At 35.7% G+C, this 27,875-nt stretch overlaps 1 protein-coding gene across 5 annotated transcripts in view; it reads right to left on the bottom strand.

The window, feature by feature from the left end:
• Positions 1-26,463, bottom strand: part of LOC120777681 (myb-like protein Q) — a 128,110-nt gene extending 101,647 nt beyond the window's left edge. For 2 of the 5 annotated variants that reach the window (XM_040109150.1, XM_040109147.1), the window contains exons 1-2: positions 26,293-26,412; positions 22,544-23,779 (exon numbers count right to left, since the gene is read on the bottom strand). Coding sequence is in view for 3 of the 5 variants with exons in the window: in XM_040109147.1 (XP_039965081.1) it covers positions 22,544-22,545 (2 nt within the window). In the remaining 2 variants the exon portion in view is untranslated. The other 3 variants (XM_040109151.1, XM_040109149.1, XM_040109148.1) reach the window with 3 other exon arrangements.
• Between the last annotated feature and the right edge of the window lie 1,412 nt (positions 26,464-27,875).

The following is a 27,875-nucleotide window of genomic DNA, read 5'->3' as shown; positions in this document are numbered from 1 at the left end:
AACAATGTGTAAAAAATTTTATGGGTTCATCAAACCGTATCAGCCCAGACGCAAGCAGCAGATGAAGGAAATGAGGATACATTTCCAAAATATTTATGTACATAGTATATATAAACATGATCTTATGGTATATTCACAGTTTTCAAATGAAAGGAGTAAATGCGGAACATATGCAAAATGATGCCGGGCTTTGGTGTGATAAAGACCGAATAATATACTTTGATGCGAGAAAAGTAATTTGCAGACACACTTTTGCTTTACACTTATACACCAATACATATAGGTGTACTTCCATATTTTTATGATGAATCAAGAGCGCCCCGAATGTCCGAACTACTAGCTACTTGCTTGGAAGTGTGTAGGTGAGGGGGTACAGTTCATTGTACGACACTTCCGGTTTGCGCTGTCCACATTGTTAGTTGGGCGCGTGGGTGCAATAAACAGGAAATAAATGCTAGATGTGGCATAAAACTTTATATGTGCAACATAGAGGTCGTAAAAGAAGCACAAAGCATAGAGTTGAATAGGAAAGGTAGTCGAATTATTAAAGCGGCACAAGCATTAGCCAGCATACATATATGCGGATCCACCGGAAATTGAAGAAAATTGGAAGTACATTAACAGAAATGAAATCTGCAAAGAGGAAAGTAAGTAAAACAAAGCCAACGTGGAATGCCAAAGTAAATTGGAAGTAAGTGAATATAGTATTGCAATTATTTCGAAATTGCTTCAGTTTTTAAGTTCCGTGGACGATGACAATACAGGTACTGACATTATCTTATGGTGTTTTATTGGAGTAAATGTGACTACAACTATGATTTTCAACCAGGGTTAGGAAAAACGAATAAGGAAGCCATCTTCAGATGGAATATTATATAGAAACTCTCTAAATAAACATAAATTACAAATTACATTATATTACATAGACAAAACGGGTATTCAAGATTTGAAGTTTGCAATATTTTTCTATTACAAAGGGTTAACACCAATTTAAACTTTATTTGTAGGTTCATGTTAGTATAATCTTTTTTTGTTTTATAAATGTCCACAGTTGCTATACTCCAGAACTTAGGTTGAGGTAGTTTAGTTTAAACTGTCATTTAAGTAAGTAGATTTTTAGTCTTTACACCATTTTAATAATGCTGCATAAATATTCAATTGTTCAAACCTATTTTATGGCGTTAATATATTCTTCTAACATTCAATATTGCTCGCTCTTTTTATTCAAATCCATTACTCTCCCTAAACCGCTTGAAAAACTTCAGCTTATCGAAATTTAATCAAAATCCAATATGAGAGATTAGATGCTAATTTAGGTTCTTTGGTTCGTTCCTAAGTTGAGATGAACACTTGCAGCGCCAAAACAAGTATTTTGTGGAAGTTGAGAAAAAAATTTCTTAAGCTCTATTTCAGGTACCAACAATGCACCGTCAATCAACAGCCATAAATTTGCTTAAGCTACTCATATATACATTTAAAAAATTGAAATTGTGATGTTCTAGATACTTCTTCATTGATCCAGCGTCTAAAGTAATTATATCGGCAGCAGCTGCAATTGCAACAGCGGATAAAGCACCTCAAGTGACTGAGAAGTAGTCAAATAAATATTAGAGCGTAAGCGAAAAGGTAAAAAGCAAGAGCTTTACATATTTATATATTCCAGTACTGAGAAATTTCAAATAGTTGAAACATTCACAGCTCTTGAAAGCTTTGAGACATTGGAGTTTTGAGTATCTTCAAGAGGTTTCAGGAGTTTCCTCGGGTAAATAACAGCCTTTTTTCAGCATTTTTTTCATGTAAAAAATTAAATTTTTCATTTGAATTTTTTATTGTTACAAACATATACTATTAATAAAGAAATTCTGAAATTTTAGGAAAAAAATATTTTAAACTCTGCCATTGAGACGCCATTTCCGGTGACCCCTCGGAATTATTTTATTTTTGCATAGATTTTAAGTCAAAGTTGACTCCTTAATATTTTTAATAAAAAATACAATCTTTTGGGACATATTAAAGTAACTTTAAACCGAACTCCGTAAAAGAACTTTCTTGTAGAAGATAAAAATAAAATTACCAAAACCGTAGACTTTTGAATATTTCATATAAATTTTGAGGTTATGTGGAAAAGCTGTTTTTGCAAAAGTCGTAGATTTTTTAATTGCTTACAACTTTTCAATATAACTTTTTCTATAAAATTCATGTTTTGCCGGTAATCGAGATAAGCCGTTTTATCTTTTACAAATTAAAACACGTTCCTTATCTTCTTGACGAACTCAGATCTCCCTTAAATTTCCTTTATTTCTGTTATTTTATTTGCCGCTTCCATGGGGTTCCTGCCACTATGATTTCTTTTTTGTTTTGGCATAGCGCCAATAAATAAACAAAATATTGTACTTATCTACATAAAGTTTGAAAGTACTAGTCATCCGAAATATAATAACGAAATATATTTAACCGTTTCACATTACATGAAAACCATAAATTTTGCACTTGTTATTTAACTGAACACACAGGTCTTTAAAAGCTTCGTCTAAGTTAGTTACGAGTATGGAACGCCATTTTACTAAATAAACATCCACAATTTGCAATAATGTTTGGCGTCATAACTTTGCACTCTGCGAGAGCAAATATTAAATGCTTCCCTGCGCGGGACTTGCATACAAAGTAGACAAACTGTTGTGTGTTGTTGATAATAGCTACATTTTCATAAACGCACGCACACATACGCACTCATAGACTTAAACGCAAATGTGTATTATGCAAAAGACAAATAAACTCCCACAAAGTGAGCGAACACAGCCGAATTTCTTTGCTACACACTTACTGTTATTCCTTTGGTTTGGCAACAAATATCCTACGTGTCTGCTTCGGACAGACACAAAAAGCCGTCACGCCCTCGCAGCAGATACCACACATGTAACTGTGCATGCACTTTGTGTGTGTGTATATTCGTGTACCGCTCATTGTTTTTATTTGCTACACGCAACGGCTGCGGCTAACAACTACATAAACACTGGCGCACACTAACACACACGCACATAGAAGAGTGGCACGACCGCGTGCGTATAATGTCATGTATTTGGGTTTGTAAACAACTACAAAGGCTGGCGGGGTAGTTCGGAGCAATTGCCTCATAAATTTGCATATGAGTACACAATCCACACAAGCACACTCGCTTGCATACAAATGTTGCAGAAGCTCAGGCTTACAGCTGTAGGCTCAAATAGCCGCATCTGCATGTAAATAGGTAATCGCATGTTTGCATATGTGTATGTGTGTGTGCTTGACGGTGTTTGCGTAATGCGGTAATGTTGTCGACATCGACATTATCCTTAAATGGTAAACATGCCAACACGACTGATTCTTGTCTGCCAGTCAACACCGACAGTCCGCGGCAGTTGGCGCTTGGTACCGCTGCTGCCTTGCGGTTATTTATGCAAATATTTATGTGTGTGTATTTGTTCTGTACATAGATTTAATATGCGAACATACATACATCCGGTTCAAATGCAATCGATATCAAAAGTATCGATGAGCAATCGGCTAGTTTCAACTTGAAAAAGTTAAATTTATATATTACTCAAGGCTAGCGAGAGCAAAACTTTAAAGAAATTTTGAATTATTGCAAGAAAATACTAATAGTATTGACCCGTTGTGGTTTTACCTCTTTTTATCCTTCGTCAGTGAGGAGCTGGAAATGAAAAAAAAATTTATTGAATGGGCTTGAAGAAAAGTAGTTGTAAACTCTTGTAAAATAGGACAATAACGATAAAGACCATAAGTAAATAAGTATATGTAAAGTATAAGTATAAGTATAAGTATAAGTATAAGTATAAGTATAAGTATAAGTATAAGTATAAGTATAAGTATAAGTATAAGTATAAGTATAAGTATAAGTATAAGTATAAGTATAAGTATAAGTATAAGTATAAGTATAAGAATAAGTATAAGATAAAAAAAAGAAAAAGATTAAAATAAAGATGAAGATGAAGCTTACATCAATATGTTAAAACCAGAGAGACTAGTTGGTGTACATACAAAAGGCGTTCCAAAGTAAACAGGACTTAAAAAAACAGTACAAATGGCTTTTTCGGCAAAATCAATTTATTTTATTCAAAATAGTCTCTTCCTGCTTCAATACAGCAATATAGCACGGTCCAAAAGCATGTCGAACAAGTGTTTTAGCTCGATGGCCGGTATGCTCGCTAGTATGCCGGTGCAAGCCTTTTGAATGGCCTCTAGGTCTGTAGAACGCTTTCCTTTAATTGGCAAATAAATTTTCGAATGTTGGATTCTGAGAAATTTTTGGTCGTCAGTAAATTTGTGCGGAACAAACCGTGCACACACCTTTCGTAAGCCCAAATGTTCGGTCAAAATGGGATAAATCGATGTTTTGGAGATGTTCAATTCCATATCCATGAATTTCAATGATGAGTTCAGCTGATTTTTGATGAATTCACGCAAAGTTTCGACGGAATCTCCGATGATCAAGGATTTTATTGGCCTACTGTGCTCGTGCACTCTGCTACGGAATAGGCAAACATTGCCATAAACTTGTTTCATTACTGGAAACATTTCGGTGAAAGTTTTACCAATTTAAAAACAAAATTTAATGTTGGCTCTTTTTTCGAAGCTCATTTTCGCATCGATAACACAAACTCACTAGACAATCGATAAAGATATCAGATTCCACCAGTTGACATATAGATGGCGCCACCAGGGGGCGCTAGATTCAAAGCGTCTTGTTTACTTTGGAAAGCACCTTGTATATACAGACCGACATAGGGATGTGGCTGAATCGATTTAACTCGGCTTAGTAATCATTTAGATATATACAACTTGTATATATATATGTTTTATTAGATCTCCGACGTTTCCGTTTAGGACAAACATCGTGGCATACTTAATCTACTCTATTCGGGGTATAATAAAAATAAAAATTGGAAATGCTTATAGTGGCAAAAAAGCAGCTCAAAGAATGAATATGTATGTGTGTACATATATTATATGCCTATAAGATAGGATCATAAGCTTCAAAACATTTTTACAAAAATATAAGTATCCAAGAAAAGTGTGTAAAAGCTCAGTTTCAAAGCGTGAAAACTAGCTAGAGTTTTCTTGTTCGTAGAGATATACAAATCGCTTGATCAATTTTACTATTGAAACATTCAATTTAGAAGCCAATAAAATGCTTGTAAGCAATGGCGGGTTTCCTTTCACTATGCGCGTCTACAATGCTACTTAAATATGTAAATGTATTTCCCAAACTATTGCCTTCGGTAATGTGTTGATATCCATATACAAACCGTATTTATGGCTGCATATGTAACAACATGCCGGCAGGGTGAGGTATCGCTTGCCATGAGCTCAATGCACGCTCCAAATAGGCTTCATCGATTTTATTCATACAATCGCATAATATATGAACTCGCTACCTTACATCATCATCGCCGCCATCATCATATTCAAATTGCTATTCACTCAACACTTCTTTATTTCTTTGAGCGTCTTGATTTGAAAAGCTTTTTTGATTTGCCATAAAAACCGATTGAGGCTCTGTGTGAAAGGATAACGACGCCGATGCGTTCAGAAAGGCCATAAAAGCAAAATGCCATCACGCACACATAGACACACTTGTAAGCAAGCATACATATGTATATGTATATAAGCTTAGAGCCAGCTAGTTTGTAGTCAAGTGAGCGTTCGGTTATTTGTTTGGCGATATTGTTAAAAGCTTGCGGTTGATTGTTTTGCATTTGAATGCCTACGAACAACAGAAGCACCAACACACGTACACTCTTGCATGCATGTGTGAGTATGTAGTTAACTGAGAGTGTAGTGCGCACTTTTATAAGTGGTTGTATTGTATTGATTTTCTTTTTGTTCTTGCTTTTGCCCTTACTTGCGCCGTTCGCTCCCTCTTGGCGGGACGTGTTTGTGATATCAATGCTTTAGATATTATTTATTACACACGCATACGCGCGCACAAATCTATGCAGATGTGCGTGGTTGTGTATATATTTATTTGCTTGGGCCCTGCGTCGTGCGCTTTGGGACAGCCACGGCGTATGCGTTATTTTTAACTAATTTTGATTTATCGACAAACCAATTTGACAAGTTAAAATTAAAGGAAATACGCTTACATATTGGGGTCACGCGCATTGGGTATACATATGTTGATGTCCCATTGCAATGTCGGTTAGGCGAAGTGATGTGGGTTGCGCAGGTGTGACACTTTCGACGCTTGCGGTGGATAGGAGTGGTGAGTGCAATGAGCGCTTATGTGGAACTGTTTTATTAGTTTTAGGGTATTTTTTACAAACATACATATGTTTATAAATAAATTTGTTTTAAACAACTTAAAAAGAAAAACTCATTTCCTTCGCTGCTTTGGAATCTTCAAAAAATTAAAATTTTTTGTTTTGCTCATATCTCTTTAAAATTTATCTTAGAATATGTCCCTTAAGTTATAGTTGGGAATTGGAAATATTGTCGAAGCTAAAAGGGAAATAGTGACCGAGCGTCTAGCAGACATATGAGCGCTTGGGCAGAAAGCGAATACTTTGACGCGCGATTTCTCGGTTTTTCATTTTTACGAGTTTTCATAATTAGCGGGCAGGATGGAAAAAAAACTAAACGTCATTTATTACCTTTGGCATTAAGTCAAGTTTGAACATATTTTTAAACAACAAGCTAAAGTAAAGTAAAATTTTTTTGGTCACAAACCACTTTTTCCAATTTTAAAAAAATTGCACTTTTTTTCGAGTCGAGTTTTTGAAGCCTCTAAAGCAAGTAGGGGAATTCCAACTTAGAAAGTTGAAAACTTCGATATCAAATGCGAAAAAGGCTCAATATTCGATTCCTCAATTTAAAAACGAAAAGTTCCTACTTTGTTGAAATCCATGAAGTCGATCATATTATGTTAAGTGATGATATGATATGGTGTAAATGAAATGAAAATTTCAAAACTTGTCGCTCCGAACCTTCCAGAGAGAGTTTTTATGGAGATAATTTCCACTCTTTCTAAAAAAAAATACTAATAAAATTACTATTGTCTAAAAATGTTATCATATTACTCTATAATAGTAAATGTAAGTATTTGATTTCATCTTTAAAGCAAATGAATTTTTTCTGACTTTCCTACTTTATCATCAAGGCCAACCAGGCATGAATCCCCAGTGACTTAAGTAATTTACCAAGCAATTTTTAGCGAAGCGATGTTAACGTATGCTGATGATAAAATACATATATGTAGTCATGTGCCGCAATGGCGATAATTTACTGTCTAACCGCAAATATTTGGATGTCGCTTCCCACGGCGCAACGATTTATTATCTGCCGCTTTCTATCGAACTAAACGTGGCAGAGTTATACACCTACTTGCGCCTAGCACAACCTCATCAGAGGAAGCAAATAAACATTTCGTGAATATATTCATTAACTTCATTGTTTTTGTTTCTTCATTTATTATGTTATTTGCTCCTACATATGTAGCTTTGTAACGCAACACTTATTTTTCGGTTTTCTCATACCTAATTCTTTAAAGCAAATATCGCTTTTTCATCAGCTGCATTTTTCATTGGAACTTAGAGGTATTAAGTATTCCCATTTATGTGCATGAAAAGAGGCAGATGAATATATTTTTTCGTGGAAAATCTGTCTGTGTCTGCCGGTGATGTTTTCAAATACACATACATAAGTTTTCCTTTAGAAGCCACCTAAAAATAAAACATAAAACAAGGCTAACAGCTTAATCAAACGCTTGAATGCATTCCGGCGCCTAAAAGCAGACTACGCGCAGACTAAAAGACGCAATATGCGAAATATTTGCGAACACATAGGCATTCATATTTTGTTTTAACAGTTTGTTGCAAAAGTATGTCTACATAAAAAATTAAAAACAAAGCTAATTTTCATCATCGCGGGAATTGATTGAAACACACTAATACCAAGCACAAAATGTGGGTCGACTGGTGTTTAATGAATGGCAATAAATGAAAAAAGTATACTCTCTTTGACAGTATTTGCACACAAGCATAAAATTAAAACAAACAAAAATGGCTTTGCCTTTTGCCGCAAATATTTCATCGAATATGGATACAAAACTTTTGCTATTCGATCACCACAGTATTATTTGGCTTCTGTTTTTATTTATTTTTGGCTTCCATTCAATATTTTCTGACACCGAAAATTTGTTAGAATTTTTTCCATTTGCGTTTGCATCTATTCGATGATAATTTGTTGTTTTTTGTGTGTCTGTGCAAAAATGCAAATTTCAGACAACCTAAATTGCGATGCGCGAAAATGTAAAAGCAAACACTAGACTGAAGGTAGAATAGCAAATCTAGCCCATATGTGCACAAAGAGTTAGAAGCAGAGTTCATCGGACCCAAAATTTCAATTTTCTCGTTAAAAAAAAAAAATTTAAACGTTTCCAAAAATTGACTCTAAGCCGGTAATTTTTTTTTAAACTATGGTATACATATAGTTACCATATTTGTAATTGCATGCAATTTGATCTCCTTGTGAAAGGAAATAGCTGAATTAACTCATCAATCTCTTACCAGAAAATCAAAACTTACTTTTGCCTAAAATGTTGCTAATTTTTTTGAAAACCCTTGGCCAAAAATACATTAAGCATATAAACAATTTCTATTAATTTGAATCGCAGACATTATTTGCTACTTAATAGGTGTTGAAAACGGTATTTCCATCATAAATGCTTTTTGATCACTACAAAAAAAATCGTTTTTGCAACGGATTGATAAAGAATATCATAGGTTCTGATGCACAATACATTAAATAATATTATTGTACATGTTGTTCTCTTATAAATTTTAAATTTTTTAAGATAAACTTCACGAAAGTATAACTAAAAGATTAAACTTTTAAAATTTTACTATTTTATTTAAATATTTTTTTTAATATCTGGAACCAGTTAACTACGCAAAGGAAACTCAAACAAAAGGATTTTTACGAAAGACTTAAAACATAACTTCTTTTTCTACTTCAAGAAAATATTCAAAGCAATTAACTAAAGCAGTTAGTGACTTAGATAGTATAAATACACATACTGTGAAATGAAACAATAAATATTTATATTTCAATTTTACTAACAATTTTTTTTTGTATAAATATTTTATTATTTTTCCACTAAAAGTTTATGTGTTTCTATCGAGCAATTTTCAGTGATATTTTCCTCACTTTTGTACTAAAAAGTATATTAATTCTCAACTATACGTGTCTCTCATCAATGTTCGAACGCCTAAACATATGCAATGGAATTTTTAATTCCGCACACAAACACACTACCATAAAAAAGTAAAAACAATTTAGGAAGCATTTCATAACAGGCAATTTGCTAACAAGCGGAAAATTGCAAATATTAAATATTTATGTTGCAAAAAAGGCAATAAATTAATAGTGAGATAGTGAAAATTCTTTATTGGAAATTTAAAGTTATGCAATTTCGTAGTTTATTAAATCTGTGTTAATAAAAAAATCTCATGACAATTGACAATGCGCGCGTCTGATAGACTAAATGGCTATGCGCCCGAAATGCTGCTATTGTTTTTTGCTTCTGCTTTTCCTTTTGCGTACACGCGCACTTATTTATTTATTGTTTTCACAGCGGCAAGGACACAGCTGTCAGTGCACGGCAATGCAAAAGTGGCAGTATTATGGCGACACACACACACACACGAGCATATATTGGCACAATATATGCTGAATGAAAGTTTTCGCTCGTGACACGAGTCCTTGCGTCGTGCTGTGCGTAAATTATTCAAAGCGAAATTGTTCTACCTTACATTCTTGTGAAAGGAAGTATAAAAATTTCAGAAGCGCAGCAGTGTGTGTGCGCTGTGCGATTGTAAGAAGCAACAGCCAGCGTCGCGTCGCACGTCTTTTGATAATACACAACAGCTGCAAGTAGGTGTGTGCGTGTGTTTGTGGGCTTTCTTAGCACCAAGCACCAGTGCCGCTGAAGCCGCATGCCGCCGTGCAACTTTTCCACACAATAAACTTTGCCACGGCAGCGCAGCGACAGCGCAGCGCCAACGCGCCAGCTTCAATTGCATTCTCACACATTCGCATTCATGTCCGTCGCGGCACTTCATGTGTGTGTTAATATTATTCTTTCTTTGCTTGGCAACTTGGTCTTGGCGCGCTGATGATTCGCCAGGGGCGCAGCGGAATTTGCCCAACTAAAACTACTTACGACGCTGCACTTTTATAACTTTTATAATATTGTAGTAGTTGCTACAAGAAAACAAATGCAAAAAACGCAACCATGTAAATATACATAAAAGTGGTTCAAAATAGTGCCGGTACGGTAAGTGTGTGTGAGTAGTGGCGCATGTGTGTTTGAATGGCGCAACTGTCGAGGAGTGTGCTTTGTTCCGCTCCGTCTACATAGTCGCATGTGTGTGTGGGTGCGCACTCAGCCAAGTTGAAAATGACTTCATAGTGCGGCAAGTTCACATCGCTAGAGGCGAAAGGCAAACACAAGCGCACACGTGCTCACGTGCCACTGCACCGTTATTATGATATCATTTTCGAGGTGAATTGCTTGCATAGAAATTGAAGGCACTGTACTTGTTTTGTGTGTTTAATAAAAAAATTACAATTATAAATGTGAATTTCATGGCTGAGAAAATGGGAAAAATACCAGAAATTCAAGGGTTTAATGGTTTTGTGCTACAATGGTGTGTGCAGAATCAATATGTATTTAAATTGTGTTACGAAAATCCAGAAACTTGTTTGGTGAACGGGTGTTTAATATTTGAATTTTAATTTCAACTTTGAAGCAGATGGCAATTCTGACAAAATATGGCCAACAGAAGCCTTTTTTCATTTCTTGTTCATTGATATTTGATGATGACTTTACCCTATCAAAATTTTGCATAAATTTTTGTCCTGGTGTGGTCTGGGTCTTGTAGTGAACGTAAGTCGTAATACACAGCAAGACGACGTCACCGTTAACGTCACCGTTGACAGTCATAACTTCGAAGTTGTTGATAATTTCGTCCATTTAAGAACCAGCATCAACGCCAACAATAATGTCAGCCTCGAAATCCAACGCAGAATTACTCAGTACTGAGTAGGCAATTGAGAAGTAAAGTCCTCTTTCGACAAACAAAAACAAAACTTTATAAGTCAGTCATCATTCCCGACCTGCAGAGGCGTGGACGATGACAACATCTGATGAGTTGACGTTAGGAGTTTTCGAGAGAAAGGTTCTGCGAAATATTTATGGTTCTTTGCGCATTGACCACCGCGAATATCGCATTCGATGGAACGCTGAGCTGTATGAGATATACGACGACTTTGACATAGTTCAGCGAATTAAAAGACAGCGGCTCCGCTGGCTAGGTCAGGTCGTCCGAAAGTTTGAAAAGTTTTCAACACAATACTCGCCGGACGAAGCAGCGGAAGAGAAAGACCTCCATTCCGTTGGAAGGACCTGGTAGAAAAGGACCTGGATGCGCTTGGAATCTTCAATTCAACTTGGCTATAACCACGTAAGCGAAGAAGAAGGTTATAATCCTCTAAAGTATTGAGCTGTATATCTTCACAAATTTCTTTTTTTGTAAGCCAATATTGTATAAATTGTATTTAGTTAACATTTTATTAGATAACAAATAATAGGTGGCAACGCTATAAATAACTTTTTCAACTTTAACCTGTTACTTTTTATGTTTTTACATTCCTTTTTTCAATATTTAACATATATGTGATCTCTGTAATTACATTAGGTTGCGTATATCCAAAGCAACGGTTTGTCTTAATCGCGACCAAGTAATGCTGGATGGATTGGCTTTGAATTGACATTCCATTACCGTAAGACTACACGCATTAAATAGCTTAATGGGAGATCAGTTCATCTTCTCTGAAATCAACACCAAGGCTTTGCAATAATATGTAACATGCCACTTGCAACAACACACACTTCCAGGTAAGTACATCGATCAAAGAGATATCCGAGTTAAGTGACAGATTTCGCTACCAAAACGCTTGGCTTCTCAGGCAGCCAGCCAAAGGCCGTCAACTAATAGCTGCAATTACAAACAAGCGTACTTAATGCACAACAACAACTCAAAGTGCACTAATTTGGCTTCATTTGAGAGAGTGCAGTGTAGCGTTTACACCTCAGTTGTGCGCAGCAAATACAATACGAAGTGGCTGTGGCGTTGCACTTGGACTGCTGAAATGCTGCGCAGCTACTTGGGAATACGAGACTCACTAGAGTGTTAATGGATACCAGCACGTAAAACATGCACACACACATGCACATATTTGCAGTGCGAGCGGCATATTTTAATTATAATTTCCGACTAAATGCTCCTGCAGGGCAATCACACCAGCAAGCGACGACTGCATGGCTAATATAAATGCAAGAATTATGACATTTTGTGTGCTTGTATATGCGCGCGTGTGTGGGTGTGTGAAGGTGAAGAAAGTAGCTACTTTGCGGGCGAATATGGCAGTTGCAACGAAGCAGAAGCGACGATGGCTTTGAAAACTAAATTCTCCCAACGCGCAATGGTGTCAACACCAACGCAAATGTCTCGGTTAATAAAGCAACAACAGTAACAACATCATCATTAGCAACTAAGAGCGCAGTAAATGTCAACTTTGGTATGTCATTAAGTAACTGTATTTAGTTGCATGCACACAGACGTGCTGATACAGCTTAATAACTGAGCATAGGTACGTATGTGTGTAGCGGTACTTTCATATTCAGACTGCAAACTGCCTTGACAGACGCTGAAGGTGTGTTCCACATAACCATATATAAGTGTGTGTATCACCTTTACTTATACATTTCGACATATTTCTGCATAAGCATAGCTTTAGGCGCATAAGCAAGGCATAGAAAGCACATACTAATTAGCGACATGGTTTCGCTTAGCAGCAGAAGAGCTGGGTAAATCTCCGCAACAGTGACAAAACAATAATAATGCTGACACTGAATAAAGCAACAATAATGCCAAGTCTACATTTCATGCGCTATAAACTAGAAGTGAGACGTCCTCAGTGACTGCTTAAGACTGAGTGGCTGGCTATGTTGTTGACGTTGATGTTGATGTTATAAGCCGACCTTAGCCGAGAGTGAAGCCAGTCAGGTGATGTGACAACCAAGCCATGTCAACATCATTAGTGACGCGGTGGGGCGTCTAGAGCATGTGGAGTAAATAAGAAATGTTTAATTGCAAACGGAGGGGACTCAACGAATAGTAATGAAGATAAATCAAAATATAAGTACTCATATGGGTATGATATCTAGGTTTTAATATTGATTTGACTATACACTTGAATATAGAAACAAGAAAATATATTAACTTCCTGTGCATCGAAGCTACAGTAGCCTTCACAAATAGAAAAGTTTTCATACAAATACTTGATTTTGATCGTGAATCAGTTTTTATGACAACTATATCTTGTAGTGGCCGAAATCGGCGTTTCCAACAAACTAAGAGCTTTTTGAGGGAGTACGTATTCAAAATCTCAGATCGATATCTTATGAATAAGGAGAACAGTTCCCGTTTGGTTCGACTCGCTGATCATTTTCTATTCGAGGTATGTTAAAGAACGGGAATTTTTGAATATAAAATTTCAGTGACTTGGAAAGTCCAATTGACAAAATTTCCAGCTGCATTCATTGCTTACTTTGCCTGTGGCAGTCGCTAAGGATTAATGAGCTTGGCACGCACTTCGTTTCTTGTTCATGAATTCTTGGTCAAAACCAATACTGTAACGATGTCTCAACATCAAAATTCGCAAGACATGGCACCATGAGACTTTTTCCTATTTCCAAAAATAAGAGATCGACGGCCCTCTTGTTACAAGATAGAAGTTCTAAAGGCCATTCTAAAAATGAAATTTCAAAAGTGTTTCGATGATTGGAAGAAACAATGACATAAGTGCATAAAATCGAGTGGGGACTATTCGGAAGGCGACAGCATTAATGTAGACAAATGAATTAATACTTTTTTTCAGAAAAAACAAAAATACTCCTTATTTTTGAACATACTTCGTATATTTATTTAAGGGTCTATGGCGTTTCGTTCTAGATGTTCATGGCAAACTGTATACTAAGGTATATTCAGGGTATAAATGCGGTGCATCGACTAAAACTGGTATGCCTAAGAGAACAAAGGCCACAACCGGGAGTAAAGGAACTAATTCTGCACCCAAAGATCACCTTGTAACCATAAAATATAATGAAGTAATTACCTACACGAGTCAAGCTTTATTATGCGGACTACTCAGTTAGCTCACACCATCGGACACACTGTCAGCACTTGCTGCCCACTCCTCCGCACTTATGACCCACACATTCGCTGCTAAAACTTTTTACCTTGATATTTCCTCTTTATACTTATTTAGTTGCAGTAATCGCCTTCGCTTTTGTAATTGTGTAGTGGCAGTTAGTTGCATGGAAATTACGCCACAGCTGCATTGTGCAGTGGCTCAGTGTCATTCCGCTGAGAGACAAGCACGCCACCAGAGACACGGCAGTGAATAAACAAAAGGACGACGTCGGGCATTTCAAATTCAGAGGAAAAATTTAATATCTGCTAAAATATTTATGAAATTTCAAAAAAGCTTAACTGTAAGGGAAAAGGTGGCAAAGGAAATACCGCACGAAGGCGCCATGCAAACAATGCAGAGGTGGCACCTTGGCTGGAGAGTTTTTTCGAAGCAGCATACACCTTCTGCAACTCTTCTTCATACGCATGGCTATAAATATTTCTTATATGTTTATATAAAAGTGTGTAAATACTTTATTTTATTATTTTTATTCTTTCTCTTTTATTGTTTTTTATGCTTTCTACATTTCCTTTCCTCTGTGGCTGAGTTGCGAGCTTCTCCAAACCTTGTCTTGTTACCTTGTGGTGCTGTCACAACTGTCGCATTTTATTGCCATTGTTGAAACGGATTATTGTTTTGTTTGTATTTTGTTTAGTGACTGTGGCAGTCTTTTTTATGAAGAAGTGGCAAAACTGAATTTTACTTGTTGTAGGAGCTTTAATGAAAGTCAAATATGAAGAGCATTTCGTACGCAAAATAACACCTGTCATATTATTCTTCGCTATCTCGTCTCCTTGAAAATAATATTATATTAAAGTACAATTAGACGCCTAAAATTTAAGCTTCGTAAAAAGGAGTACAATAAGTTACTTATAACATCTATTTTCTCTTTATATTCCGATATCGAATAACAACCTGATGTGGAGGTTTATGTTCAACCATTTTAAACTTCAGCAAAATTATAGTAAGCAGTCGAGAAAGTCTTTTCGTATTTAACTTAAACTTTTTTTTTATATTTTTACTAAATTTTAATGAACCAAATATATACCATTTTTGTCGACCACTTTATTCCATTTTTCTGCTAGAGACATTATCCATCAATATAGAACTTTTGTGGTTTCTCGGCAAAAAACTGCAAGTAATTTTCTTAGGCTTCTCTTGAAGCCAACTTTACTCCATTAAGAGAGTTCTGCATTGACCGAAACAAATGGTAGTTCGATGGTGCTATGTCTATGTATCAAAACGTCCCAGCCGAGTTCTCCTAGTTTTTGTCGAGTCATGAAAGATGTGTGTGATCTAGCTTTGTCCTGATGGAAGATGAAGCCCTTTCTTTTGATCAGTTCTGACCCTTCTTTTCGATTGTTTGCTTCAATCTCATCATTTGTTGACGGTAAAATGTTGAATCAATCGTTCGACCAGGCTGGAGCATCTCAGAGTGGATAATTCCTTTCCAATCCCATCAAACACTCAGCATAACCTTTCGAGGCGGCAACCCTGGCTTTGCGACCATTTGTTGAGCTTCACCACGCTTGGACCATGATAGTTTTCTCACATTATTTTCATATCTGGTCCGATGGTGCAAGGTCGGAGTTATATGGTGGATGCATCTAAACTTCCCAGCAAAGCTCTCGCAGTTTTTGTCGAGTCAACAAAGACGTATGTGGATGAGCGTTGTCCTGATGGCAGACGAAGTCCTTTCTGTTGATCAGTTCTGGCCGTTTTGTTCGATTGCTTGCTTCAATATAAACAGTTGTTGACAGTAAAATGTAGAATCAATTGTTCGATCAGGCTAGAGCAGCTCACAGTGGATGCTTAATTTTCAATCCTACCAAACACTCAGCATAACCTTTCGAGACGTCAATCCTGGCTTTGCGACCATTTGTTAAGCTTCATTACGCTTGGACCATGATAGTTTTCTCACATTATTGTCATATTTAATCCAATCTTTGTCTCCTGTTACCATTTGTTTCAGAAATACTTCGATTTCATTTCATTTTAGCAAAGAATCGCAGATGTTAATTCGGTCCATTAAATTTTTCGCGGACAATTCGTGTGTTACCCAAACATCGAGTGTCTTTTTGTAGTCAGCCTTTTGAAAATGGTTCAGAACCGTTTGATGATGAATGGATTCCAGAACGGAAGCGTGCGAACCCTTGTTGTGCCACACTAACTGATACAGGATCGTCTACGTACACTTCACACGTTTCATTGGTGGCTTGTGTGGCATTCTTCCCTTTTTTATACAAAAATTTAAAAATATAGCGAACTTTTTCATTGTTTTCACTCCTTTTTGGAACAGCTGACACTTTTTTGAACTTCCACGAATTAATTTTTTTTTGGTCAAATGAATCTCAAAATTCCGCTGAATAAAAATTATCTTTCACATTTTATTGCGCTAATAAAAGTCTAACAAATAATATTTTACATAAAAATATTTCTGGGATTTCTAAACATAATATCTGTCTTCTTTTTTATAAGAGGAAAAAGGTCTACAAAACCTTAGCTGTGAAAATTTCACCAAATCGATAGTTTTTAAACGTTGAACCCTACCATAGACTCACTTTTAAAATTCTTAATAGATTAAATTGAACGGAATTATATATTTGATAATTCGAATCACAACACTATTGGTTCCATGGGGATAAAAAGCATGAAGGAAATGCCATAAACTTTAATAAAACAAGCGTGTGAAACAGCGAAAAGAAGAACGCCGGAAGAGCTGAAGCAGATCAAAGCATGTCTGGAAATGGAAGGAAATGAGTATGCCCCGAGGGCAGATAGAGAGAAATTTCGACGTGTCATGAATAATGAGGAGAAAGCACACACTTAAAAAGGAAATGGTGAGATTCATATTTTGAGCAAGAAAATTAAATTCGTTACAATATATACATACGCTTCACAGCATAAGCAATATAAAACTGGTTAGCACGATACCTATATAATGGTTTGCATAAGCCGGAGGCAAGAAACGCTCACATAAGCACACCTTTTCAAAAACATTATTGCACTGAGAGTAAAAAGTAATTACACAAATATATGTTTTATTAACGCAAGAGTTCATTTGAACATAGTTTCCTGATAATGCACACAACACACCCACACATTACTCACATAACCGCACATATTATTCTCTGCTTATTTAGCAACACAAGCAGCAAACAAATGAAATGCTGAATTTTTCCTTCCAATTAAAAGCGGAAACCGCAGCTGTATGCTGAGAAAGTTTTTCGAAAACCACGCAGAAAGCAAAAGCAAAAACGAAAACAGTTCTCAACATGTAGCCGCACATTGCCCCACTGCGCTGGCGTTGCTTTGGCAAAATAGTTTTTGGGGAATTTGCTATTAGTTTAGCGGCGAAGGGGAGTCAACACACCGAAAAGAGAGAAGTTCAAAACAAACATCGAATTAAAAAGCAAAGCGAGCCAACTGTCGACTAAGCACAATTTGTCATGAACTTAAGCACATACAAAGCGAGCGCGTAGCTCACTTTGAGCTTGAGCTTGAGCGCAGCAAGCAAGCAAAAATTATAGTGAGATAGAGGGGCGACAAAGTGACAGAGGGGATCTGCTTGTGTAGGGTATGCCTTGATGTAATTATTTATTTCATAATTTACTTTTTGTGTTTTGGTTTTCAAAATGGTTTTGGCCAAGTTGTTGGCCGCAGGGCTCACAGGTAATTAAATATTTGCTTTGAAAAATTATGGTTTTTCAACTGGACACCTCGGTGTGGCTGAAATTCCAACCAGAGTTGAACGCCTTTCATTAAAAAATGTCACACTATTTTACAAAGAAAATAAACAATAACTTTAGAGTGGTTATTTACTTGAGTGGGAATGTTAAGCTTGAAACAAAATAAATAAAACTAAAAAAATATTCGAATAACAGGCAATTGAATTTAGCGAATCATAGATTTTGCTAAAAATGTTCAATATTCGACATGTCCATATGTACATAAATAAGTGAGTATAAGTGAGTGAAAGTATATTACTTTCTCATTTTCAGAAAAATACTTTTAAGGCACATTCAGTATCTCAATTTTGAAATTTCTTTTGAGTTTTTCAAGTATAAGGAAATATTTCTTTCATTGACCTTGACGAATCACCAACAGGTATTCGGCCACTAAGCAGATTTAGATCGTACTTCATTCTTTCTTATGGTTGTCTTTATTTAAAGAGAATTTTGAATATTTTCTCAGGATTATATTCACAAATATAAAAAAATATAGTGATCATACGGTAACCTCACTAAACTCAATTCTATTTTTCTTACAGTATCGTTGATATTTAGGGTAAGAAATTGTCTACATTCGCTTAGCAGAAAATATTATCAAAGTTAGGAAGCTCTTTACATATTTGTGAGGCAGAAAATACACTAATTTATTATTAATCACAGTTAAAAGCAGATTATACTGGAAAACTTGTGAAAATTTCCAAATCTGTCACGATTATCTGGCAGAGCTTATATAACTTAAACAGACTTATTTTTTGAATCATAAGCACCCTGTCAAAAATTAGATTAAATCAACCAGACAAGATATCTGTCTGAATCTGATCTTTGAATTTCCTTTAAACGTATCTATTTTTTAACAAAAATTTAATGCTCTGAATTTACTCCGTATCTGTTGAGAAAATCGTGAAATAAAATTTCCTGCCTCGAGCGCTCATTTGAATTCGCAAAGAAATCCATATTATACTCACAAATCCATGTAGGTGTAATCTAAGAGCAATTATATCACTAAATGTGTCCGCAGCTCGAGCAGCTGCAGCATAAAAACACGCCAGCGGCCAACAAAACTTCTGAACACATGAGCACTCATACCACCACACATGCAGTTGTATTGGTTTATGTGCATGTGAGCATTTGGGTGAAAAAGAAAAACATGAAGCGTTTAAATGTGAACAAAAAATGTGAAACAATGCAATGGAAAGCGGAGCTGGCACTCCTGTGCACCACTCCAAAGCACACAAAGCGTAAAATGTCTAGTAAAGAAAAGTGGGTCCTTGAGCGAGAAATTTCGTCAAACCGCAGGCAAACAAGTGTGGGAGCGATGGTATAACATTTTGTCAACACACCAAAGAACACATTAGGTTACGAGGAAAAAACTGAGAGTGCAAGCAAGCATTTCTGTGTGTGTGTGTGTATAATTATTTATGTATGTGTTGGCGTGTGAGCCGGATATGTGCTGTTAAAAGCGTTAGCTTCAGGGCATTGGAGAGCTGGCGAAATTTTATACATTTTCGTATGTTTATAAGGACTTCGACTGCGGTACAAAGCCAGGGTAGCTCTTAAGTGCTTGTAGGTTTTTGCGCCTTCCACTCACATGTTACGTAATTCGTTGCCGCAAAGCAAATTTAGACACATTAACTTTTTTAAAAAAGTCAAGCGGGAGAATCCGGCAATTATTGCTCACAAAAATTTGTATGATTATGTATACGAGTATATAATATAGTATATAAATATGTATAACTGTAAAATATCTTTATAATATTGCAAACATAATTCTTCAATATGTGTCTCTCTATACGTACATATGTACATATATTTGCTCTTACGCATATTCATATGCATACACACATATCCTCCTCAAATCGTTCCTTTGCTTCAATTAAAATGTTTACATGTGTGTGCAGTTACGAAAACCGAGCTTTTGCTGCCGCATACGCAGTGGTGTACCGCAGTTCTGTTCCATACTCCACCGTAGCTTTTTGGTTTTGTGAAGCACCGCAAATGGGGTCACGCTCATTTTATTTACGTTATTTTTGTACACTAATAATTTCATACTTGAACCCTTAGTGAAGTTATGTTCTTTTCACGTCAATTTATCAAAGCTAAAGTTGTTAGGTATTAAATATCAAATTTATACATTTCAAAATTTTATTTTTAATGAGTGCATTGGAAACGTAAAATAGAAATTTAATATTTACATTTAATGTGTATTTCTTAAAACTTTTTACAACATGGGAATTGACTAAGCTTGCAAGTGGTATGCTTTTGGGCGCTTATATAATTTTGAGAGAGACTTTTATTACTGACAGTTGTCATATTACAAATAAAGGTATATAAAAAGTAGCAATATTTGGAAATTAACTCAATTAAATAAGAAGAAGAAATGCAACTGATATGTCTTATTTTATTATTAAAAGTTAGATAACTCGAATATAAATTTTGTGTGTTGTCTATCATCAAATATATTTATTGTTGCTCTATCTTTTTTAAGAGTGCGCATTAAAATATTTTTTGCATAAGTATTGTACATTAATACAATATATGAGTATAGAGCACTGCATTCAGCTCTTAGAATGAATTGAATTTTTAGACCTTTCGACTTTTTTGTCAAAAAAATAAATAAACAAAAGGATAAACATGGCTGGTACTCTTGAAACTTAAGGGTACGTCTAAGCCTTTTATCCTATTTATAGATTGGATTAGGAGTTATATCCACCTTATGCGTTTTTTTAATTTTTTTGAAGAGATATTTTATTATTAATCAATATACAAACAACAAGTAAGAAAAGGGCTAAGTACGGGTGTAACCGAACATTTTATATATTTGCAATTTGAAAAGGTCAAAAACCTTGAGATGTAGGAAAACCTTTATATTAAAATATTGGAAGATGGAGTCGTTGTAGAATCGCCATTTACTTGTGAGTGGCCAGAAACTATTCGTTTATGGCTCAAGCAGCTCCCGACTTCCGGTATTAGACCAAGTATCCGCTGGGTAGCCAAAGAACATCCGTTTGAAGGCGAGCCGAAGTCAGAAGGCGAACCATCCCCCCCAAGTAGGCTGAGGCCCGCCACCTAAAGTGAGCTTACTAAAATTACGGAGGGAACAATTCCCAATCGATGACGATGGAGCTGACGGTCCATTGCCGAACCTTGAAGAAGTTCGAATAGCAATTACCTGCCAGAAGAACAACAAAGCGGCGGGGGCCGATGGATTGCCGGCTGAGCTATTCAAAAACGACGGCGAAGAACTGATTAGGGGTATGCATCAGCTTCTGTGTAAAATATGGTCGGACGAAATCATGGCCAACGATTGGAATTTAAGTGTGCTCTTGGAAAAGACCCGTGAAAAGAGAATCGATACGCCGTCTCCGTCAGTTTCAAAACTGCTTTTCACGGTACGAAAAGGAGCTGCCTTTATTACGCGATGTCTGAATTTGGTATCCCCGCAAAATTAATAGGCTGTATAAACTGACGTTGAGCAAAACTAAAAGCTCCGTCAAAATCGGAAAGACCCTCTCCGAGCCGTTCGATACCAAACGACAGCATTGGCCTTAACAACCGCATCGTTAGTTCTGCTTTCTCCAGAATGAATAAGGAAGCGAAGCAAATAGGTCTAGTGGTGAATGAGGGCAAGACGGAATATCTCCTGTCATCAAACAAACAATCGTCGCACTCGCGACTAGGCACCCACGTCGCTGTTGACAGTCATAACTTCGAAGTTGTGGATAATTTCGTCTGTCTTAGAACCAGCATCAACACCAACAACGATAACAGCCTCGAAATCCAACGCAAGATATCTCTTGTCAACAGGAGCTACTTCGGACTAAGTAGGCAATTGAGAAGTAAAGTCCTCGCTCGACGAACAAAAACAAAACTCTATAAGTCGCTCATTATTCCCATCCTGCTATATGGTGCAGAGGCATGGACAATGACAACATCTGAAGAGTTCTGCGAAAGATTTATAGTCCTTTGTGCGTTGGCCACGGCGAATATCGCAATCGATAGAACGATGAGCTGTATGAGATATTCGACGACATTGACATAGTCAAGCGAATTAAAGGACAGCGGCTACAACGGCTATGTCATGTTGTCCGATTGGACGAAAACTCTCCAGCCCTGAAGGTATTAGACGCAGTACTCGTTTTTTTTCTGAATTAAAATTATTCTTCAGAACCGAAAAAATGAAATTTTCATCTAAAAACTAGTTTGATCATTATTTGACAAAGAACCTAGGGAGGTTGTGTTAAGAGCTATTGCTGAGTCAACTTCTAATTTTTGTAGCATATTCACATATATATGTACTCCCTATATACCTATGTATAGAAAATAATATATTTTTTGAAATTCACAAATGGATAAGAGGCTATCTTAACAGACCTCCCGAGCATTTTTGAATGAAACTTAAACTGAACTTAAATTTCTTAAAAATTTGCGTGTCAGATTTATGATTTCCCGCATAGACAAAACTAGAGAAAAGTTAAACAAATGCTTGTGCTACTTACATATGTGTCTTCCAGCTGGTCTCTTTTTTGCGAAACTAAAAACTTTTACACTGATTACAGCTGAGCAACATTTGTGTAGTTTTTTTTATTTTGTTTTTACACCTTTCTCACTGTGTGCATTCACATTTTCATTCACAGCAGTTTTGTTTTTGTAATTTTATATTTTTGTTTACTTTTTGTTGCTTTTCGCAGCACTTTGTGTCTGTGATTCACAACTTTTTCGAAATGTCACAAACTATTCGATAATTACAACAGCAGACACAATAAGCGGGTCGCGCTCAGCGAACATGAAAATTCGATAAACACCAACACACACACCCACACACGTGCAAGCGCTAGCTGCTGTGTTAAGCCATTTTTAATTGCGAGCAGCGGCCAACAAAATAAGCGCGCGAAAACTGAAAATCCGCAGCCGAACCATTTATTAACGGTTTGCACTCATGCTGTTGTGACTTTCAGCTTTTATAAATTTTATTTCCGGGAAATTAAAATTTTTTATTGTATTTAATATGATTTTGTTTGCGTCATTTTTATTTGCGCGCTTTTACTGCGGAGAGCGGAACTTTTTACTTCTTGCAGCTTTGTGGATTTTATTCTTTTATCGCTTAACTTTTGCATATATATAAATACACATAGGTCTCTTTCATTATTTACGTGCCATTAAAAGCCGCTGCTTTCTGTCACTTAACTTAGCTGCTCTGTCGCTGTCGAAGGATTAACACGCCTAATGGGTGGCCGTGGCGCCGGAGCGTGACTCCTGCAACGCTGACTGGCTGACGTTGGTGCGTGTGTTTAATGTCTCTGCGCTTTTGCTTTATTTCCTTTGCTTACGTACACTCCTTCGCGTTTTTACACTCACTTCCAACACTGCGTTGTTTTTGTTTTTGCCATAAACTTTTTTATTTGTATTTTTAATGTAGTTGAGTTTTCACGAGCGCGTGCGTCCCCGAAAACACTTTATTGACGGCGGTTTTAAAGTTTTATTTTGTTTGTGCACTTGTTTTTGTATTATTCTTTATTTTGAAAATTTACTTATTGCTTGCACACTTCCTGTGCGTCGTGTTCATAAAAAGGCTTTTATGCAAATATTCAATTGCCGAGCGCTAATAGAATTAAATACGGAAGGTGTGTGCCTCCCGCGGGTATTACGAACTTAACGCTTAAGTAGTTTCTTTCATTTTTTATTGGAGTTTCTAACTCATTGTATGCAGGCATGCATTCAGTTAGTTTTTATCACTGCAAGAATATGAAATTATATTTTTTAATTGTTAGCGCGTTTTAGGTTTATTTTCTGCCTATTGAGAAGAAGCTTTTTTTAATAGTAGATGAACAGCAGAAAGGAAAATATAGGTGCTATTTATGTTTTATAGAAAATTCGGTTTAAGGCCTTTCAAATGGCAATCTGAAAGGCATCCGATTCAAGTATTTTCTACTTTTGTGTGTTCGATAACGTTTCTCATCTTAGACCTAAATATTAACGATTTCTTGCAACCTGATGTAACTAATTTTTTTAAGTTGCTGTTATTTTTACTATAGAGCAACTAATAACTAATTTTATTTTTTTTTTATTTTTTTATTCAATTATTCAAAGTGAAACCTGCGTATCTTATAGTTCATCTCCTCTTCTTCATTCAACTGACGCGAGTTAACCATGTTTTTAGTCCAACCATATATTCCACGTTTTATTGTTACATACGCAGTATACATTTGTTCGTTCTTCTTAAACGCTTCATCAACTAACCTTAAAGCGATTTTACTCCAAAATTAATTAAAAAAATGAAAGCGACGGCTATTAAGGGCCAAAGGCTGATTTCAGCACTAACAATATATTGGGTGAGATTTTAAGCTTCATTAAACCAAAAACAAGAATTAAATTCGGGAAAGTTGGAAAAAGTTACAGCTCTTCAAAAATGAGTGAAAATACGAAATTACTTTTTCGACAACCTAATATTTCCCATACATTTGACAACTAGAATATATATTGAAATTATATTATATAGTGAAAAAATGGAGTAAAAAATTGAGTTCAAGCTCTTCAGACGTAGTTTCAAACGTCAGAGAAATCTTAACATGTTTCAGATGAGCTCTTAACTTCGCTGCGTTTGTTGGACTCAGTTTAGATTTATTGTATATTTAAATATATTCTAAATTAGTTGAAGGTAAGAAAAAATTCAAATTAAATAAAGAAAATTAAATGCAAAACATATATGCCGTGATGAGTACAGTTACTAAGCTGAGGTTCAGTTATTTATTTCTTGATTCTCTGATTTCTCATTATGTTTTATTCAGCAGACACTGACAATAAATATTATACATTTGTCCAAAAGTATAATCTGACATTTAAAATACCGTAAACTAGTTAAAACTCTAGAATACATTTTCTAAACTTGCTGTTAAAGTGTTCTAAATATGTCATTTCAGTCCCATCATTATTGAATCGCCCAACACATCACCAAAATGCATTAGAAAATATGTGTTTCAAATATAAAATTAGAAGTAATGTGTCATTTGTCATTTTTATTGCAAACAAATTCATTATTGTAAACAATTTAAAAAAAATTCTGTACTTTCCTACCGGAAAAGCAATGGAGTGCATGGGGCGTATGAGTAACATCGGTGCAGAGAAACGCAGTGAAATCACATACATATATTGAATTTTATTTTTCAGTAAGGATTTCTTCTACTATTTTTCATTGAATAAGTGATAACATGTTTTTACAAATCTGTTAGGGGTAAACTCAATATTTCTCATACTTAAAGCTTCGAAGTCAAAATATTCTCAAATTGAATGAATCAGAATTTGAATGCAATCTTGAACCAACCGTTTTATTTTCAATAAATAATTAAAGTACGGATAAAAGGTGAAATTTCAAAGAGTAAGTAAATTTTTTGCAATCGCGGTACATAACTCAAATGAAATCAACATATTTAGACAATTTACTTAAAAGAAAGATACAAAAGTGAGTTCAGACAACCTAAGCCATGATTTTGGACACCTTTTTAGTGGCAACTCTGCGGTTAAGTGCCTCTACCCAATACTACCCAATACTGTGATTTTCAAATTCTAGTTTATTGATAATCTTGAGCTCGAGAGAAATATATGAGCGCCCATAAGACTCTTTCTGTCTGTAAATGTCTCTGAATCTTATTTCATAAATTAGTTAGCTCATCGCAAAAAATGTTGTTTTTCACACACGCTTTCTACTATCATCTCCGCAGTCTAGCGAATAAGCGCACCTACATTTTAATGCAAAACGGAATACTTAATTTGATATGTGCGCACATTACTGCTCTAATTTGCATATGCAGCCCACTTGTGTCCATTTAATGTGCAGGACCCCGTATGCTAATAGTCCTACGCGGCACACGCGCTGCTCAGTCTGCGTTGTCCACCAGCCCCCACGCGCGCACTCACACACAAACACACACACAACTTCCAGTAAGACCGCACGTGGCGCTGACTCGCTGACTGTGTGCGCTTGTCAAGTGGCGCTCGTGTACAGATTCCTGCGCGTGTAACTGCACTTGGGTGTATTATATTTAATACGCGAGTGTAGTGGCTGGCGCGTATAGGCCAATTAACCTAATTCCTCACAAAACCGTTTTTATTACCAACTGCATTTTATGGCACTAAATATATGAGCAACATTGCTGCTTTAAACTATTTAAAGTAATAATCGCAATTTAAGTTTTGTTAAAATATTTAAATAATTTAATTTTTTACACAAATTTTTTTTTTTTTATATTACATTTTTTTGTTTATTATCAGTTTATACTTTGCTTAACACACGCTACAAGCTTCAAGCTGCTTCAAGTGTTAACCACACTTTTCTGGTTTTTTTAGATTTGACTAGTTGTTTTTCCGTTAGAACTTCCTTACCGCACGATAGTCGAAACAAAACTGAATTCGCATTCATTTGCCGTGCCACAAACCTGCCACATGCCGTTTCGAAGCGTTGTATTTTGCCGCCACTACAAGTAGTGGCCAGTCGTGCCATGCCGAGTCGTTGATGTTTTGCGTTTGCTGCGCATGCGCCAAGCTTCTTAGAAATTTGTTGAATGAAAAGCTTTCTTTTCGCATGGGCGCTTCACTGTAGTCCGAAATGCTTTCAGAGTTGTAGGCGTCAATGGTTGAGTGCGCTCTTAATTTTTGGATTTTGTGATTCTCTTCAAACATTTTTGTTGTTAGGTCAATTTTGATTTATTTTGTTTTTATTTTTAGTTTGATTTTTTAAACTTTTGAAATATTTGTAAAATATTTATTTATGTTATTTATTTGAATTATAATTTTATTAATAGAAAATTAATAATTCAGTCCCTGATTTTCAATCATGTTAATAATCTATAAGCAACAGTGCTCCAACTTATAATGTTGAATCTAATTTAAACAATGTTGCCACCATTGTTTAAAAACTTGTAGTGAAATATGTTGAAAGGAATAATAAAATGCTGCCATCTATAGTCTGAAACAACCAGGAATGAGTTAAAATTGATTTTTTTTTAAAGCGTTGCCACCTGTTACAAATTTGAACTGTATATGAATGTTTTCAATATATATAATTTTTACCATGGTAGAAATAAAAGAAAAGAGATGTAAGAAAGCAAGCATGATAATAATTAAATTTGATCAATGTTGCCACCTTTTTAAATTTTTTTTTATGCAACTTTATTGATAAAATATATTAAGTATTATGATCTCGCCATCATAAAATACATTTTGTTCGAAATGTGTTTTGTAAGTGTTGCTGACTTTTTGCAAATTTTATTTCAAATAAATAAAATTAATTTAATATCTTGATATGGTCATGAAACTAAAGAAAATACAAATTTATATATAAAAAATTATTTAGAAAGAGTTGTCACTTGCTTAAAAAAACTATTGAAAAAAAATTAATATCTTTTTATTGGTATTAAATCAGGGCTATATCCTTCCCCCAAACCTTACTTAAATTCACTTTATTCATTACTCCGTTCACAACTACACATTACTACAATTTTTTTTTTCTGCCTCTCCATTCGACCAATTGATCCCTTCAATAATCCATTAAGCTCATTATGGCACTTTCATTGTCATTTCCGTTTTACCAAAACAACAGCAGAAACAATAACATCGTCCTAATGCCGTCACCACTGTTACCAATCGGTCACTGCTGCGGTTGACATTGCTTACGCGCGACATTCGTCACTTCCCCATCTCCTTAAAGGCACCTTTTCTTTAGATATTTGAACGCTTTAGTGAGTTATCTATCTTGTGGATTTTTACCTCTTCGGGCACTTGACGAGAACTTAAGGGTACTGCTGTTGTCCCTCAAGCACCCGCAATAACACACAC

Source organism: Bactrocera tryoni, chromosome 5, assembly GCF_016617805.1.
Source record: "Bactrocera tryoni isolate S06 chromosome 5, CSIRO_BtryS06_freeze2, whole genome shotgun sequence".
Classification (NCBI taxonomy): domain Eukaryota; kingdom Metazoa; phylum Arthropoda; class Insecta; order Diptera; family Tephritidae; genus Bactrocera; species Bactrocera tryoni.
Note: the sequence above shows the minus strand (reverse complement) of the source record. Positions and strands in the feature narration are given on the sequence as shown.